Source organism: Plecotus auritus (assembly GCF_963455305.1).
Source record: "Plecotus auritus genome assembly, chromosome: X".
Lineage (NCBI taxonomy): Eukaryota > Metazoa > Chordata > Mammalia > Chiroptera > Vespertilionidae > Plecotus > Plecotus auritus.
Genome location: NC_137784.1, coordinates 131,788,801 through 131,804,122, shown reverse-complemented (window position 1 = coordinate 131,804,122; position 15,322 = coordinate 131,788,801). Strand labels below are relative to the sequence as shown.

At 59.5% G+C, this 15,322-nt stretch overlaps 1 protein-coding gene across 8 annotated transcripts in view; it reads right to left on the bottom strand.

The window, feature by feature from the left end:
- Window positions 1-15,322, bottom strand: part of ATP2B3 (ATPase plasma membrane Ca2+ transporting 3) — a 76,884-nt gene that overhangs the window by 39,002 nt on the left and 22,560 nt on the right. For 5 of the 8 annotated variants that reach the window (XR_013959812.1, XM_080653812.1, XM_080653814.1 and 2 more), the window contains exons 4-12: window positions 10,390-10,587; window positions 9,920-10,177; window positions 9,393-9,518; window positions 8,605-8,730; window positions 5,119-5,160; window positions 2,837-3,001; window positions 2,274-2,488; window positions 1,356-1,598; window positions 555-796 (exon numbers count right to left, since the gene is read on the bottom strand). Coding sequence is in view for 7 of the 8 variants with exons in the window: in XM_080653812.1 (XP_080509938.1) it covers window positions 555-796; window positions 1,356-1,598; window positions 2,274-2,488; window positions 2,837-3,001; window positions 5,119-5,160; window positions 8,605-8,730; window positions 9,393-9,518; window positions 9,920-10,177; window positions 10,390-10,587 (1,615 nt within the window). In the remaining variant the exon portion in view is untranslated. The remainder of the gene's footprint in view (window positions 1-554; window positions 797-1,355; window positions 1,599-2,273; window positions 2,489-2,836; window positions 3,002-5,118; window positions 5,161-8,604; window positions 8,731-9,392; window positions 9,519-9,919; window positions 10,178-10,389; window positions 10,588-15,322) is intronic. The other 3 variants (XM_080653813.1, XM_080653815.1, XM_080653811.1) reach the window with 1 other exon arrangement.

Here is a 15,322-nt window from a genome sequence, read left to right as displayed (position 1 = left end):
GCCTCGGGCTGGCCCTGGGCGGTGGGGGACTGAGGGCGGGTCCAGCCACACTGTGTGCCTGCCACCCTCCCCCCCTCCCCACAGGGCTGAAAGGACTGGGGGACTCTGGCGGGGCTGAGGGGACTGGGCACCGCCACCTTGTGGCTATGGGCACCGCTATCTTTTTCACGGCATGATGGTCAATTTGCATATTTCCCTCTTTATTAGATAGGATGTTAGAGGCCCGGTGCATGAATTCATGCATGGGTGAGGTCCAGCCAGCCTGGCCAGGGGAGGGTACATGGGCAGTTGGCCGGCCTGCCTGCTGGTCGAACTCCTGGTTGAGGGGACAATTTGCATATTAACCTTTTATTATATAGGATATACACTGAGTGGCCAGATTATTATGCCTTCAGAGGTCATAATAATCTGGCCACTCAGTGTATTTCAGCACAATAGTGATACCAGAATGCTTATGTTTCAGCTGGCCCCCAGCCCCTGGTGCCCCCAGCCCTGGGCTCGCTCCCACAGTCCCCTCACTTTTATTTATTTATTTTTTATTTTTTTCCCCTCACTTTTTCAGCAGGATCTCAGAGGCGCCCTTGCTGAAGAGGCGGAAGCCACCGTCCGGCATGCAGATGACCGTGCTCATGGACTTGCGGACCGAGTTGAAGGTGTACACTTTGTAAAGCTTGTCTTCCGGAATCCGTTCCCGCACAGGCTGGAAGTCCCGCTTCAGGTCCAGGACGAAGCCCAGCAGAGCACATTCCGTCTTGTTGCCCACTTGGCGCGGGAGGGCACCTTCCTTCTCTGGAGGCTGTGAGGCGAGGCAAAGCAGAATGGCACTGGAGGCCCATGTTCACCCTCCTTGCTCCCCCTGGGGCCCCAGCGCAGCCATGGTCAGTCACCACATCTTTAGGGTGTGGTGGCAGAGAGCCGAAGAGTGCCTTTGGGGTGGACTAGATGGGCAGGTTTCACACCACTCACTGGGCTTGGAAGGGGTTTCCAAAACAAGCAGTGAGGGCAGGAGTACTGGGGCCAGGGATGAGGGAAAGGTGACCACCACCCCAGAGATCATTGTAGCTCTGGTCCAAAGTTCTCAAAAGCCTGGTCAGTGTGGCTCAATGGTTGAGCATCCACCCATGAACCAGGAGGTCCTAGTTTGATTCCCAGTCAAGGGCACATGCCTGGGTTGTAGGCTCGATCCCCAGTAGGGGGCGTGCAGGAGGCAGCCGATCCATGATTTTCTCTCATCATTGATATTTCTCTCTCTCTCCCTCCCTTCCTCTCTGAAATCAATTTAAAAAAAATAGTTCTCCAGAGAGCACAGTGAGCCCCGGACCCCTTGTCTCGTCCCAGCCCTGCTCTTGGCTCACTAGTATTTTGCTGGTGTAGGCACTGTTGATGGAGATGGCGTGGACCAGGAGGTCGAGGATCTTGGGGGTCAGGGCGCTGGGGGCCGGAATCTCTTTGTAGTGGGTGTCCCCGAGGTAGGACTGGACCACGGTCATACGGTTGGTGGTGAGTGTGCCCGTCTTGTCCGAGCAGATGGCTGTGGCGTTGCCCATTGTCTCACAGGCGTCCAGGTGTCGGACCAGATTGTTGTCCTTCATCATTTTCTGGAAAGGGCATGGACATCCTGGGTGACCCTGCTCTGCCCCACCAGCTTTCCACGTGGTACTAACACACTGGAGGCTGACAGCAGCGCTCAAAGCACAGCTTGCAGTAGCTGCAGGGTGGCGGTCAGACCTACGGTGTGGCCTAAGGACCCTATTGGGGAGGCTGAGAGGCTGGCTCTGGCAGCTGCTCTCCTCAGAGCTCACCCGGGGCCTCCCTGCTGCCCAGGACTACACCCCTGCCCACATGTCCTCTCAAGTCATGTGCTGGCCCTGCAGCTTTCCCCCAATCTCTGCTCTGTGCCACCCACTGTCTCCCAGTGGGATCTCTCCTGATCATCCCCTACCTTGCCCCCACTTCTGCAAGTGGCGCCAGTTCCCTCCACTCCCTGGCCCTTCTGTGCCCCCTGCTCTCACCCTGTAGATGTCAAGTCTATCCCACTGCTCGCCTGCTTCCTGGCTCGTGTCATTGCGCCCAGGAAGCTGGGTGGGGAAGGATGGCCAAGTTCGGCTCTGGGTCCCAGCTTAGCCTCCCTGCTCCGCCCCTGAGCAATGGATTCCAAACTTTCTCTAGTCCTCCTTGCGTCCAGCATGCTTACTGGCTTCACAGCCCAGTTTCGGGTTTGTATCCTGGTCTCACGGGGTTCTTAGTTCAACGACTGTGTTTCATATTATTACCTTGACAGAGTAAGCTAAGGAGATGGTGACAGCAAGAGGTAGGCCCTCTGGGACAGCCACAACCAGCACAGTGACACCAATGATGAAGAACTTGACGAAGTACTGCACGTAGACCGGCGTGCACTCTGCCAGCCACACCCGGCCTTTCACCACGAAGGTCTCAATCACGAAGTAGAGGACCAGGATAATGACGGTGATGGCGGACATCACCAGCCCTGCCCGGCCACAAGAGGCGACAGAGGGTGGGAGCAAGAATGGGGATTGGCAGGGAGAGGCAAGAAAGGGAGAGAGCAAAAGGGAAGGAGTAAGGGACACTGCAGCTGATGCCAACTTGAGCTGAGCTGAGTTGGGGGATGTGCTCCCTGCCTCAGGCCTTATGGCAGGTTTAGAATCTGTGCTCGCCAGACGGGGCTGGATCAGGCCCTGATGGCCATCACCCCCCTGGCCCGTCCCCTTGCTGTCTGGCTCACCCCACCTGCCACATTCGTTTCCCACTTGCTCCCCATGGCCCTGGTGTCCTCCTTACCCGATGGGGCCCCAGGCCACCGCTCTGCAGCCCCCACCTGCTTTCCCAATCTGCACGGCCAGTTTGGTGAGCTTGCCCTGCAGGACCGACTTCTCCTTCTTGGGCACGCTGGCCTTCTTCTTCTCCCGCTCCTCCATCTCGCCACCCTCCGCGCTCTTCAGCGGCTGCATTTCCATGGCAACTGCCCCATCCTGCTTCTTGGCTGCACACAGAAGAACCCCACAGCCAAGGTTAGGGCCTGGCTACTGGGGTGACAGCTACAGGGGGCTTTCACAGGGAAAGACATGCCGCACCAGACCAGAGAACACAGGATCGGGGCGGGGGGGGGGGTGGGGGCGGGGAGGGAGTTCTCTGATTTCTGAGTGCGACTCGGCATGGGGCTTGCTCCTCTCCCTCCTTGGTCCTGGGCAGCCCAGGCCCTTCTGGCTGGGATGGAGATGGCTCTTGAGGCCTCACAGGGGAGGGAGGACAGACACAAGCACGAGTAACTTGGGCACACAGACAGGGTGGCAAGTCCTGTAACACCCCAAATCTCAATGCCTGAGAGCAGAGGCCTGGGGTCCAAGGAACATTCCAGAACCCTAAGCTGACTGACTTATTGGCCTGCCGGTGTCCAAGCCCCCTCCCCACTATGCTCAGGGGTGCCCAGGAGCCCCTGTGCGCTCCTCTCCTGCTCCCTGCTCAGGATGTTCCTTTTCTTGCCTACCCCCGCCCCCCCCCCCCCCCACATATTCTCAAAAGGACCCAGACTACCTCGCGTGCTCTCAGCCCGCTCCCTGGTTGCCAGAGGCTGCTGCCCGTATGGGCTGCCCTGGGCCTTGGGCCTTCTACCCCTCTCTCCATGGAACTACTCTTTTTTAAAAAAATATATATATTTTATTGATTTTTTACAGAGAGGAAAGGAGAGGGACAGAGAGCCAGAAACATCAATGAGAGAGAAACATCGATCAGCTGCCTCCTGCACACCCCCTACTGGGGATGTGCCCGCAACCAAGGTACATGCCCTTGACCGGAATTGAACCTGGGACCCTTCAGTCTGCAGGCTGTCGCTCTATCCACTGAGCCAAACCGGTTAGGGCTGGAACTACTCTTTTGTTCCTCTCCTCCAGCCACCTCCCTGCCTTCTCTCTGGAATAGGCAGCCCCCTCGTGGCTCCCCCAGTGGCCCTGCTGCCCTTGATGTAGTGATGGTGGTGTTATGTCCCCTACCCTGCCTCCATCACCTCTATCGCCTCACACACTCTGTGCCCTGAGGGTCTCCAACTGCACTGCGTCAAGTGACCCGGAGGGGGCACCCAACTCTGCCACTCATCTTCCCACCTCACTGCTCTTGTCCCCACCCAATGGGGCTCTGAGTGCTCATGACACGGCCTCTGAACACCTCCTGCCACCTCGCTGTGTCAGATGCTCCCTGTTGCTTCTGGTCTTCCCACCCATTCCTTCTTCCTTGGCTGCCTGAGACCACTCAGCCATGGCTTCTTCTTTCCTGAGCCTCAGGCCAGAGCCCATTGCCTCAGCAACACTCAAGGCCCCACCCAGCTGGGCCACTATAGGCTCGTGCCCCACAGACTGTCACTCCCTGCCCCAGCCCTGGACCCTAGTCATCAGGCTGTCACCCTGTCCCAAATGTCTTGGTCCTTGGGTCCCACGCTGCATTTTAAATATTTTTTTTAATTGATTTCAGAGAGGAAGGGAGAGGGAGACAGAGCTAGAAACATCAACGATGAGAGAGAATCATTGATTGGCTGCCTCCTACACGCCCCACACTGGGGATCGATTCCGCCACCCAGGCATGTGCCCTGACCAGGAATCAAACCAATGACCTCCTGGTTCAAAGGTCGATGCTCAACCATTGAGCTACACTGGCCGGGCCCACGCCCCTCGTCCCTCTATCTGGATGGTGACCTTCCTGAGGACTGGGGCAGTGCTTTATCCACCTTTGGGTCCCCAGTGCCTACGAATGACCACTGATAAGCCTTCATCCTGGCCACGGAGGCTCGGCTCTCAACCAGCACGTGGGCTGAGAGGAGAGTGGGCCTCAGCCCCATTGGATGGCTGCCCAGCAGAAAGGCAGCTGAACTGGGAAACCCACGGGCCTGATCAGGCTTTGGGCAAGTCACCCTGTCTGAGCCTCAGTTTCCTCACCAGAATGCCAGCTCACAGGTGATCCTTGCACACTCCTGGCAGGGTCTGCAGGGGGCCGCCCTGCCCCACTCACCTGGTGTCCAGGTGCTGCTCCTGCAACTTGAGGCGGGCAGCCCCCCACCCCGAGTCGTGCCCTCCGTCCGCCACCCCATCCTGAGCGCAGGGCGCGCGTTACCTTTGGTCTGGCTACTCTCCATCGCCCCATCCTGCTGCTTGCCTACAATGGAAAAGGAACGACAGACACGGAGACTTGAGAACATCCACATGGCCCTGGCACACGCACATGCACACGGGACAGCGGGGTGCACAGTCCAGCGGCGAGCACAGGGGAAGGCAGGAGAGGGAGGAGGGCCCTGTCTTCTCCAGGCTCACGTGGTGCCCTCTCGCCACCTCTCAGCACATGGCACATGGGCACTGCAAGCATTTGGGCTTCATGAGCGAGACCCCTAGCCAGGGCTCCTCACTGGCCTTGACCCCCCAGCCCTCCAGGGAGCCCTACGCCAGCTCTCAGTGGACCCTGGGTCACGTGTGGCTGGCAGTAGGAGGTTTCTGGAAGGGCTGTCACCATGGGGCATGAGAGCTGTCAGGTGTCTGGTCCCAGCTCTGCCACCTTGAGCAGGGCTCCCCAGTAGGGATATGCAGCCCCCAGAACCAGCAAGAGGAGTTTAGCTAGACGGCCGCTAATCCCTGGCGGCCTGCATATCCACTTTCTCTGCACCTTGGCTTGCAGTCAGCTCTATGTGTATATTTGTTGAGAGGGAGAGAGATAGAAACATCAATGATGAGAGAATGAGAGAGAATCATTGATTGGCTGCTTCCTGCACGCCCACCACTGGGGATCAAGGCCGAAATCAGCCATGTGCCCTGACTAGGAATCAAACTGTGACCTCCTGGTTCATAGGGTCGATACTCAACCACTGAGCTATGCTGGCTGGGCTATGTGTACTTTTGAGGGACAAAGGAAACCCTAGGAATTTGCTGTGGTCGGGTGCCAGTCTGGGCACTGGACCCTTATTGCTGGAGGGAGCAGCTGGGGCATGGAATGGGCTGGACCCCAGGTCGGGGGCTCAGGTGGTGGGTGCACCCAAGGGCAAGGACCCAGCCTGCCTCCTTTGTAGCCCCTGTAGCCATCTACGGTGACACGAATGCAGGAGCTCCCTGAAGCTGCTCTGTGACCATAAAGCCTGAACCTGGGTGCCAGAGGCTGTGTAGTGACAGATTCCCAGGTCAAGGTAACCAGCACTGGTTGCCCCTTGGTTTCCAATGGCTGCAACTCTGGACGGGGGCACAGGAGATCTGACAGGAGAGGGAGCCTGGCCCTGTGCTTGGGGCCTGGCTCTGTACCACAGCGCCCCCTGGAGGCCACATGTGAGCTGGCTGGATTCAGAGATGACCCACTTGGGGTGGGAGGGGCTTATGGGCTGACCTGTTCATGGGCTGGGGATCCATGAACACAGGGTGCCAGGTGACTCCCAGGCAGTAGGGTCTGGTCTGGGGGCCCCAGGGAGGATGGAGAGACCCCTTGCGGGGCAGGATGGAGTGTGGGTTGGCTCCTCTCTGCCTGGGACCCCTGAGGGGGTGCAGGGGGTTAGAGGAGAAGGAGACTTCTGGGTGGAGGGGAGACACCTGTAGACATGTGGTGACAAGGCAGCACAATGAGGGGGTGTTGCTGGAAGCCCGGGGGCGAAGGGCCCCAGAGGTCCCAGGCTGCAGACAGGGCCTGGGGAGGCCCATGGAGGAGGGAGGGTGGTTTGGGGTGAGGACTACAGGAAGAGGCAGACTGAGCTCAGCCTAGGAGGGACAGAAGCCTAAGGAGGGGAGGATGAGGGGAACGAGGGCACCTGAGGAGAAGGGTAGCTAGGAATGAAGGCCAACAGGTAAGAAACAGGTGGGGAGACAGCAGGTGGGCAGGGAGCGGTGGGCAGATAGACCAGTCAGGATGCAGCGAGGGCCAGGGGGAGGCGCTGGGCGTGGCCACCTCCCTGTCTCCACAGTGGTCCTTGGGCTGAGACATCAGCGAGGGCTCTTGGGTGCTGCTGCCCCCTCCCCTGAGCCTGGCCAGCTCTGCTCCCTCTCCAGGCCCCCCTCAGAGTCCCCCTCCTTCAGGAAGCTGGCTGGTGGAGGTGCCCCCTCTTACTCTTAAGTAGCCCAGCCTGGGGTGCTGGAGAAGGGCAAGGGGGGACCTGGGGGTTGCTGGAGGGATTTTGTCAAGGTCAAATGGGAGGGGGCCTAGGAAGAAGTGTGGGAAGGGTGCCCTACTAACTAGCTACCAGGGTGTTGATGAAGGACCATCAGGCAAAGCCAGCTGGGCTTCCCTGGAGAGAGATTCACTATGGAGACACATGGGGCCGAGCTCTGCAGGGAGAGGGGGCTGGGTGTGGCAAAGATGGAAGAAGGTCCACGGATGCCAGTTGGCTGTGAGGGGTGTGCCTGGCCAGCCAGGAGCTGGAAAATGCCAGGAGGCGGGGCCCATGGAAGCTTCGGCTAGACAATGGCAGTTCATCCATCTCCTCCCTCACCACCTCCAGGAGCAGGGTGGCCAAGGGCTAGGGACACTAGCATGTCCTTCCTTGTGCTGACCTGTCCCCGTGTTGCTGGGGCTGGGCACACCGATCCCAGCTGCTCTTCAGGCCCAGTGGCCTTGACTGACTGAGGTAAGGCCAGTAACTGGCGGCCCTACGTCCCTGCCCAACTCACTAGCCCCAGCATCTCACTGACTGGGGCCCTGGCTGCAGGCTTGCAGTGAGAGTTCTCCCCACATGTATGGGGAAGGGCCTTCTTCCGGTAGAGGCCCTGGTAGATCCCTCAGAGGTGAGGCACATCTAGAAAACTCCGTGCCCCACCTGCTTTGACCCCAGGACCAGGAGACTCAGGTCAGCACGGAGAGTCATGAGCAGGTGGAGACCTGTGTCATGGAAGAGAATAGGATCCTGACCCATGGGACCAAGACAGGGGGGTAGATGCTGAGGGCAGCTGTGAGCCCTGTTTGAGGACTGGAGGGTACACTGGCCATGCCTGGGGCTCAGAGCAGAGGCAAGAAGAGTCAGCAGTGAGGCCACGGTGGCTACAGAGCTGGCTTCTCAGAAGACATTTGTCCCTTAACGCTGCTTTCCCTTGGGGAGAGGACCCCTGCCCATTCTAGCTTCCTCTGGCCCTGGGCATCCTTTGGGGGGTGCTTTCTGCTTGGGAGCCCTCCCCTTTGGCCTGCATGGCCTGCATGGCCTGCATTTCCTGGCTTCCATGTTGGCCTGGGACCCTCAGCACTTTACTATGGTGGTTGGGCACCCCTGAGGGTGGACAGCATTCTCTTAAGACCCTGTCACTCTGACCTCATTTCTACCAAGCAGGGCACTCCCCCACCCTGGCACACATGTCCCCATGCCTTTGGGGAACAGCCATCTGAAGGAAGCTGCTCTTACACAGAATTGGGGGGGGGGTGCCCTGACCTGCTAGCTTTGGGGCAAAGACCCCAGAAGAGAGGACCCCAAAAGAAATCAGAAGAGAGGGTACGGTTGTCTCTCCCAGAGCCAGAGCCAGAGCTGGAGCCAGGGATGGGCTAGCGGGGGACCGCCAGCAGCAGGCAAAGAAGAGCGAGCGAGCTGCGTAGAAGGGGGGCCAGCCCCTCGTGGGCGCTGGGAACTGGAGGCCTGCATGACCTTACCTTTCTTATCCTTCTTCTCCTCCTCCTCTCCACCAGCTCCAAGCAAGGTAAAGATGATGCCTGTCTGGGAGTTCACACCCACAGCTGTCACCACCATTCTTCCAGAACCTTCCATGACATGAGTGCCTGGCACAGCCAACACAGAGAGACCGAGACAGAGATTCGCACCGCCGGGTGGGAGGCATGCTCAGCACCTACAGGTTCTGTCCCGGGAATCCCAGAAGCAGGACTCAGCGTCTGGAGGCCCCTGGAGGCTGTGTTGACCCTAAATCTAGACCAAAACCTCCTCCCTGGCTTGGAGCAGCTCCTGTCCCAGAGGCACGGGGTGAGCCGCTTGCAAGACCCACCTCCAGCCTCTCCATCCTGTTGTGGACTGCATTTGCCACTGGGATAAACACTGGGCTAAGACAGAACCTTCTGGAAAGGGAAGCCTGTCCTCACTGGCTCTTCTTGGGGGTCTGGCTTAGAGCACGGCACTGTGCTGACCCAGAGTCAGCCCCCACCTCTAGGGGCTTCCTTCAGGACACCCGGTTCCTCTGGGGTTGGAAAGGCCCATGCCCTTCCCTGGGGCCAGAGCGCCACCACCACGCCCCCCACAGGCTGCTCTGGCCTTGCGGGGGGGGTGAAGTCTTCAGCCTCCCTAACAAGAAGGGCTACTCAGGGGGGCTGGTTGTGGGGGTTGATGGGCCAAATGGCTTCCAAGGCTCCTGGGTGCTGGGCTGGTCCAAGGGATGGTGGCCAGCCACCTTCCAGGTCCCCCAGGCTGGGCTGGTGCCTTGAGGCCTCACCTGAGAGCAGCATGGGGTCTTTGTCGGCTGACTTGCGCACGTGGTCGGACTCTCCGGTCAGGGAGCTCTCGTCGATTTTGAGGTCATTGCCTTGGATGAGCACACCGTCGGCAGGCAGCAGGTCTCCTAAGGCCGGCCAGGCAGCCAGAACCACAGGCTATGGGTCCAGGCGGACTTCCTCCCTGCTGCCTCCTGCCTTGCCCAGGGGAGGTCCCCTCTTCCTCCAGCTTCCTCCTTTCTGGGGGACCCACCCACCCCTAGCCCTGTGGTCTGGGTTCCAGAGAGTGGGGACCACGGAGGCGTCCTGCAGCGCTGGGATAGCCCTTGGCAGGCCGTGGGGACAGCCTGTTTCCTGGGGCCTTCTGCCCACGATCCCCACCTCCAGCCTCCCACAGCTGAGGCTCATGTGCTCCTGGGGAGAAGGCCTGCAGTGGGGGTTGGGGGAGGGTGTCTCTTCTGGCCCACACTATCCCCAAAATGAGAGATGAGCTTCCTTTTGCAGAGTGAGCGATGATGGGCACACTCACCATACTTGACCTGGGCGATGTCCCCCACCACCAGCGCGGCCACAGGGACTTGGAGGAGCTGCCCGTTCCGGATGACCGTGAACTTCTGTTCCTGCTCGATACGGCTCTGCAGGCCTCGGAACTGCTTCTCCTTGCTCCAGTCATTGAAGGCCGTAACCAGCACCACACAGATGACAGACAGCAAGATAGCTGCCCCCTCGATCCAGCCAGCCTCGGCCTCCCCTTCATCTTCTGCCCCAGACGACACATTCCCGCACGCTATGTAGGGCGACAAAGGAGAGTGCAGAGGTGGCAGAGGGTTGCCCCAGCCGGCTCCTTCCTGCCACTGGAGTAGGGACAGCCTATGACCTCGCCCCTCATTTCAGGTTCCATCCTCCCCCCTCCCTGCCAACCGTTGTCCTGTGCTGCTGTCCTGGTCCTGCCTTTTCCTGCCAGGACCCCCTCCCCTCCCCTCTCGGCCCTTGCCTCACCTTCGCTCTCCTCTCCGGGCGGTGCGTAGAATGAGAGGCCCAGGGACACGATGGCAGCCACCTCCAGGATGATGAGGGTGACGTCCTGCAGGGCTTCCCACACCAGCTGCAGGAAGGTCTTGGGCTGCTTGGGAGGGATGAAGTTCTGGCCATAGATCTGCCTGCGCTTCTCCAAGTCATTGGCGTTGTCGGCCAGGCCTACACCGGAGAGCAGAGGCAGAGCATGATGGGAAGGCGGCCGACAGCCCTGCCCCACATGGCCCTGCTCCTTCTCCCCTTGCTCCCAGGCAAGCCTGTCTCTCCTTCTAGACCGAAAGCACCAGAAAGTAGAAACTGCACTGGCCTGGCCAACCATGGGGGCATGTATGTGGGGGTGCCCAGCTGCCCGGATAGTGTGGGCATGTAGCCACTAGACAACGTGGAGCCCCTAGCATGTGGAAGGGCTGGGCCATCCTCCTGCTGTGCCTGGGGAGGTATAGGGACTATGGTGGGATCTTGTCAGTCTTACTCATGCCATCAAGCAAGGGCCTGGCACCCATGATGTCCGGGAGGGGTACAGAGACTCCTCCCAACCCCGTGCTCTCATGGCCTGCCCTCCAGAGGCAGCTGCTTCCTTCCTAATGCCTATATACATATACATATACATATACATATACATATACATATACATACACACACACACATATATATATGTGTATATATATATATATATATATATATATATATATATTATTGATTTCAGAGAGAGGAAGGGAGGGAAGGAAGGAGGGAGGGAGAGTGAGAGAGATATCAGTGATGTGAGCGAATCATTGATCGGCTGCCTCCTACATGCCCCCAACTGGGGATCGAGCCTGCAACCCAGGCATGTGCCCTAACTGGGAATCAAACTGTGACCTCCTGGTTCATAGATTGACGCTCAACAGCTGAGCCACACTGGCCGAGCTTCCCAATGCCTTTTCCAGACCCCACAGCAGCGCCAGCCTCCATCCCTGAGCTGGGTGGGGTGGGGGGTCACAAGGAGGGCAGGACAGGACCCCCACTGCATCTGCACGCTAGGCAGTTGCAAAATGTCTCTAAGGCTAATGGGCTTGTCAATGGTTCACACTCATTCCATGGTGTTCTCAGGCCACTAGGCAGAGGACAAGGAGGGTGAAGGCTGGGGAAACCGGGCCCCTGTGGCCTGAGCAGATGAGACACTGTGACACGGGGCTGACAAGTTGAGAGGGGCTTGAGCCAATGGTACTAGAACCCTAGGAGGCACCTCCACATCCTGGACAAGCTGCTGTGTGGGCTGGGAGGGAGAGTGGGCCTGGTCAATGCAGAGGCTGAGAATTAAGGGCTACAAAAGGGCTAGCCTGGCATCTGGAAGCTGGACCCTTACTTCTCTTCCTGGGAAAACCCACTTCCTGCCCGGGCCTGTCCCGAGGCCCCTGTGTGTCTGCCTCAGGCTCATGCCTGAAAGTACCCAAAGTTTCCATGTGGGACTGGCATCCAGGCCACTGCCTCCCAAGGCCAGACACCCACTTGGCCATTGTCCTCAGGGGCAGGCAGATGGGATGATGGAAGTCCCCTGGCCCCACCCTCAGCCCTCAGGATTCGCCTTCCTCTCAGGCTCATCTGTCCCCTGCGCTCCTGTGCCCAGCCCTGCCCTTGTCCCCCAGCCTCCCTCTAGTCCAGGGGTGGGCAAACTTTTTGACTCGAGGGCCACAATGGGTTCTTAAACTGGACCGGAGGGCCGGAACAAAAGCATGGATGGAGTGTTTGTGTGAACTAATATAAATTCAAAGTAAAGGAGCGGAGGGGAGAGCAAGAGAACCCTCCGCTCTTTTGGCTCCGCGGGCCGGATAGAACAGCCGAACGGGCCGGATCCGGCCCGCGGGCCGTAGTTTGCCCACGGCTGCTAGTCTCTTCCCCCAGTGCCAGGCCCACACTGACACCTGGTGGACAGCTGGTGACTTGCAGTTCTTAGCCCTGAGTAGCTGACACTCCCAGCGTCTCTGTCAGGGACAGGGGTGGCCCAGAAGGGCCAGGTCCCAGTCCATGGGGTGCTCCTAGCCAGCTTGGGAAGGCAAACAAGACCAGGCCCCACGGGACCTGAGGACAAGGAAGTGCTAAGTGTGATGCCAAAGGAGTGGGGAGGAGGGTGGGTGCGTCCTGGGCAGGGAGAGAAGGCTTCTGGGGATGAGCAGTGTGGGGCCCCTTGGAGGTGGAAGGACTGATAAGGCGAAAGCCCACAGCCGGCACAGGCTTGGCACATCTCCTGAGTGAGGCGATGACCACATGCTGTCCTCCCCACCCAGCAGAGCCGCAGCTGTCCCTGCCCTTCTCCCCCTGGCCTCATCGTGCAGGGCCAGCTGTGGCTCAAGTTTCTGGAGTCTGCAGCTTCCCAGTTGGGTGTCTGGGAGAAGCTCAGGACCTCAGCTCCTAAGGGCCGGGGACCCACCTGAGGGCCTGTGCCCCATTCCTGCCCAGGGCCTGTGTCCTTGAGCCACAGGAGATAGAAAAGGTGTGGTCAGGGCCAGGGAGGCATTTGAACTGAACCCTGGGTCTCCCAAACACACACCCAGGGTCTCCCCTCCCCCTGCTCAAGGAAAGGACATGGATCTGAAGCCTGTGAGAGGGACAACCCCCCATCTAGAGCTTATCGCCTGTGGCGCCACATGGATCTACATCCCGCCGGCCTCGCCCCACAAACCCAGCTTGTCCCCAAGAGAAGCTGGGCCCTCAGGGGGCCTCGTCCCCAGGAGCTCCCTCCCTCCCTCTTTCCCTTCCTCCCTCCCTTTCTCCCTCCTTCCCTCTCAGCCTGTCCCTTGGCCTTGGTTTGCCCTTGATGCTGCAGCAACGCTTCTCTCGCCCTTGCCCTAGACCAGCTGGAGGCCTTGATCTTCCTGTGGACTCAGGGGTCCCGACAGCTGAAGCAGTCACGGGGTGGGGAGGCAGCTGCAGCCCCTCTGGTTCCAAGCATGCCCTGGCCTAGCAGGCCCCCGAGGGCGGCCCAGGTCCAGGGTTCGGGGACAGGGGCTGCCGGTTGGCATGGACACAGATGGGCGCCCTGCCCAGAGCAGAGGCCAGATGCCATTGGAATTGGATTAAGACCACATCGTGTGGCTCCAGGCTAATCCGCCCCCTCCTTCCCATGATTGCCAGTGGAGGCCAGACAGGGGAAGGGCCGGGACCCAGGTCTCCCAAGCAGGCCTACTACTGAGCTTGGCCTAAGACCCAGGTTCCTTGGCTTCTGGAATTCTCCTGGCTTGCTAAAAGTGCCCTCCTGCAATACACCCTACACCTCCCCACCCTTCCCAAAGCACCAGTCTGCCAGCATCCCCAGTCTGCCCACCTTGGTGGGGGTTTGGTATAGGGCCTGGGGCACAGCTAAGCTGGCCCCTCCGACAGGCTCAGTCCACTGTGACCGAGCAGGAGTGAGTGGGGGTCTGGGTGAGAACTGGGGGACTAAGTCAGCAGGTGTTCCAGGATCCCACACTTGCTGGAGGGCCAGTCACCCATTCCTGGCGCCCAGACCTTGAGGGCTCCGGGGACTGAACAGCAGAGGGGTTGGTGGTCGTCGTACCACTCATCCTTTGGGACACAGACCAGGCTTGGCTGGGCCACCCACTTGGGCACCTGCCCTTCTCCATTCCTGCCCCTCCACAGGCACCGGGTGTGCTCCAGAGCTGCTGGGGCAGAATCAGGCAGGTTCCCAGGGGCCTTGACATTTTAAATATTTAACAAAGCCTGACAGGCAGAGGAAAGAACTGCCAGCTGAAGCCCATCTGCTTCCTTTTATCTGGGGGAGGCCAGAGCTCTTGTGGCTAAATGGCCCCAGATCATGGGGGAGGGCAAGGAGGAGGGAAGGAGAGAGAACCTTTGGCCCTGAGTCAAACCATCTGCCCCCGTAACACGCCATGTCAGGCTGGGCCTCTTCACAGTGCAAACCAAGAGAGACCCAGGAAGTCAGGGAAGGCCACCCACCTTGGAGTTCCTGACCCGGTCAGGTGAGCACCCTCCCACCTGGTCCCCGGCCCGCTTCCTCCCCGGTGGGCCATCTCTACTTCCCAGTCCCAGCCCATGCACCACCACCAGACACATGGGACCAGGGAGCAGGAGACAGATGATGGCCAGGGCCCTGGGAGACTGATGTGATGGCTGAGAGGAGACCTGTGAGATCCATCAGCACTGGCCCAGCATTCCTGCCAGGGAGGTGTCCATTGGGCTGGTAAACACTCCAGCTCTTGGAACCTGGGGCCCAGCCTGGCTCCTGGTGGTCCTGGCTTCTGGGCAGACCCAGAAGGCAGGACTGGGGGAGGCTGGTACAGGGCAGGGCAGAAGATCGTCTTCGGATCAGGAGGTGAGGACCTCAGGGCAGAGGAGGGGACCCAAAAATGGCAGCCAGGCCTTCATTCTTAGAACCTTCTCTAGGATGCCCCCAAGGCTCCCAGAGGCTCCTTGCAGCACATCTGCTCAGATCTACGCTGTCTCAGACTTGCACCTCTTTGGTGTCACCAGTGCTACCTCCACTCGGCACTCTGGGCACCACCCCCTCAGGCCCCACTGTCCCCAAGCCATGCCCTCCCTTGCCAGGGAGAGGCCTCCTGCAACCCAAGCCCTCAGAGAGCCCCCACTGTGCACCTCTTCCTCCTTGTCTGGCCCTGATTAACTGGACACAGTGCTGAGCACATGGGGCACTGGAACACAGAAAGGGGCCATCCCGCCTACGTGCAGGCTGTCTCCTCCCTTCTCCTTTTCTGTCATTCGGTTTCTATTATTCCGAAGAAGAGACCAGAGCGGGGAGCCACTCATTATGAAGGTGCGGGTGCAGGGGTCCGGCCACAGCTCCTTGAAGACTGCAGGTTGCCCAGAGGGTGACCTCCTCACTCCATATAGACCAGCTCCGGCTCAGGGGGAAATGGCCACCGGGGAAAGGCATGGTCAGGGT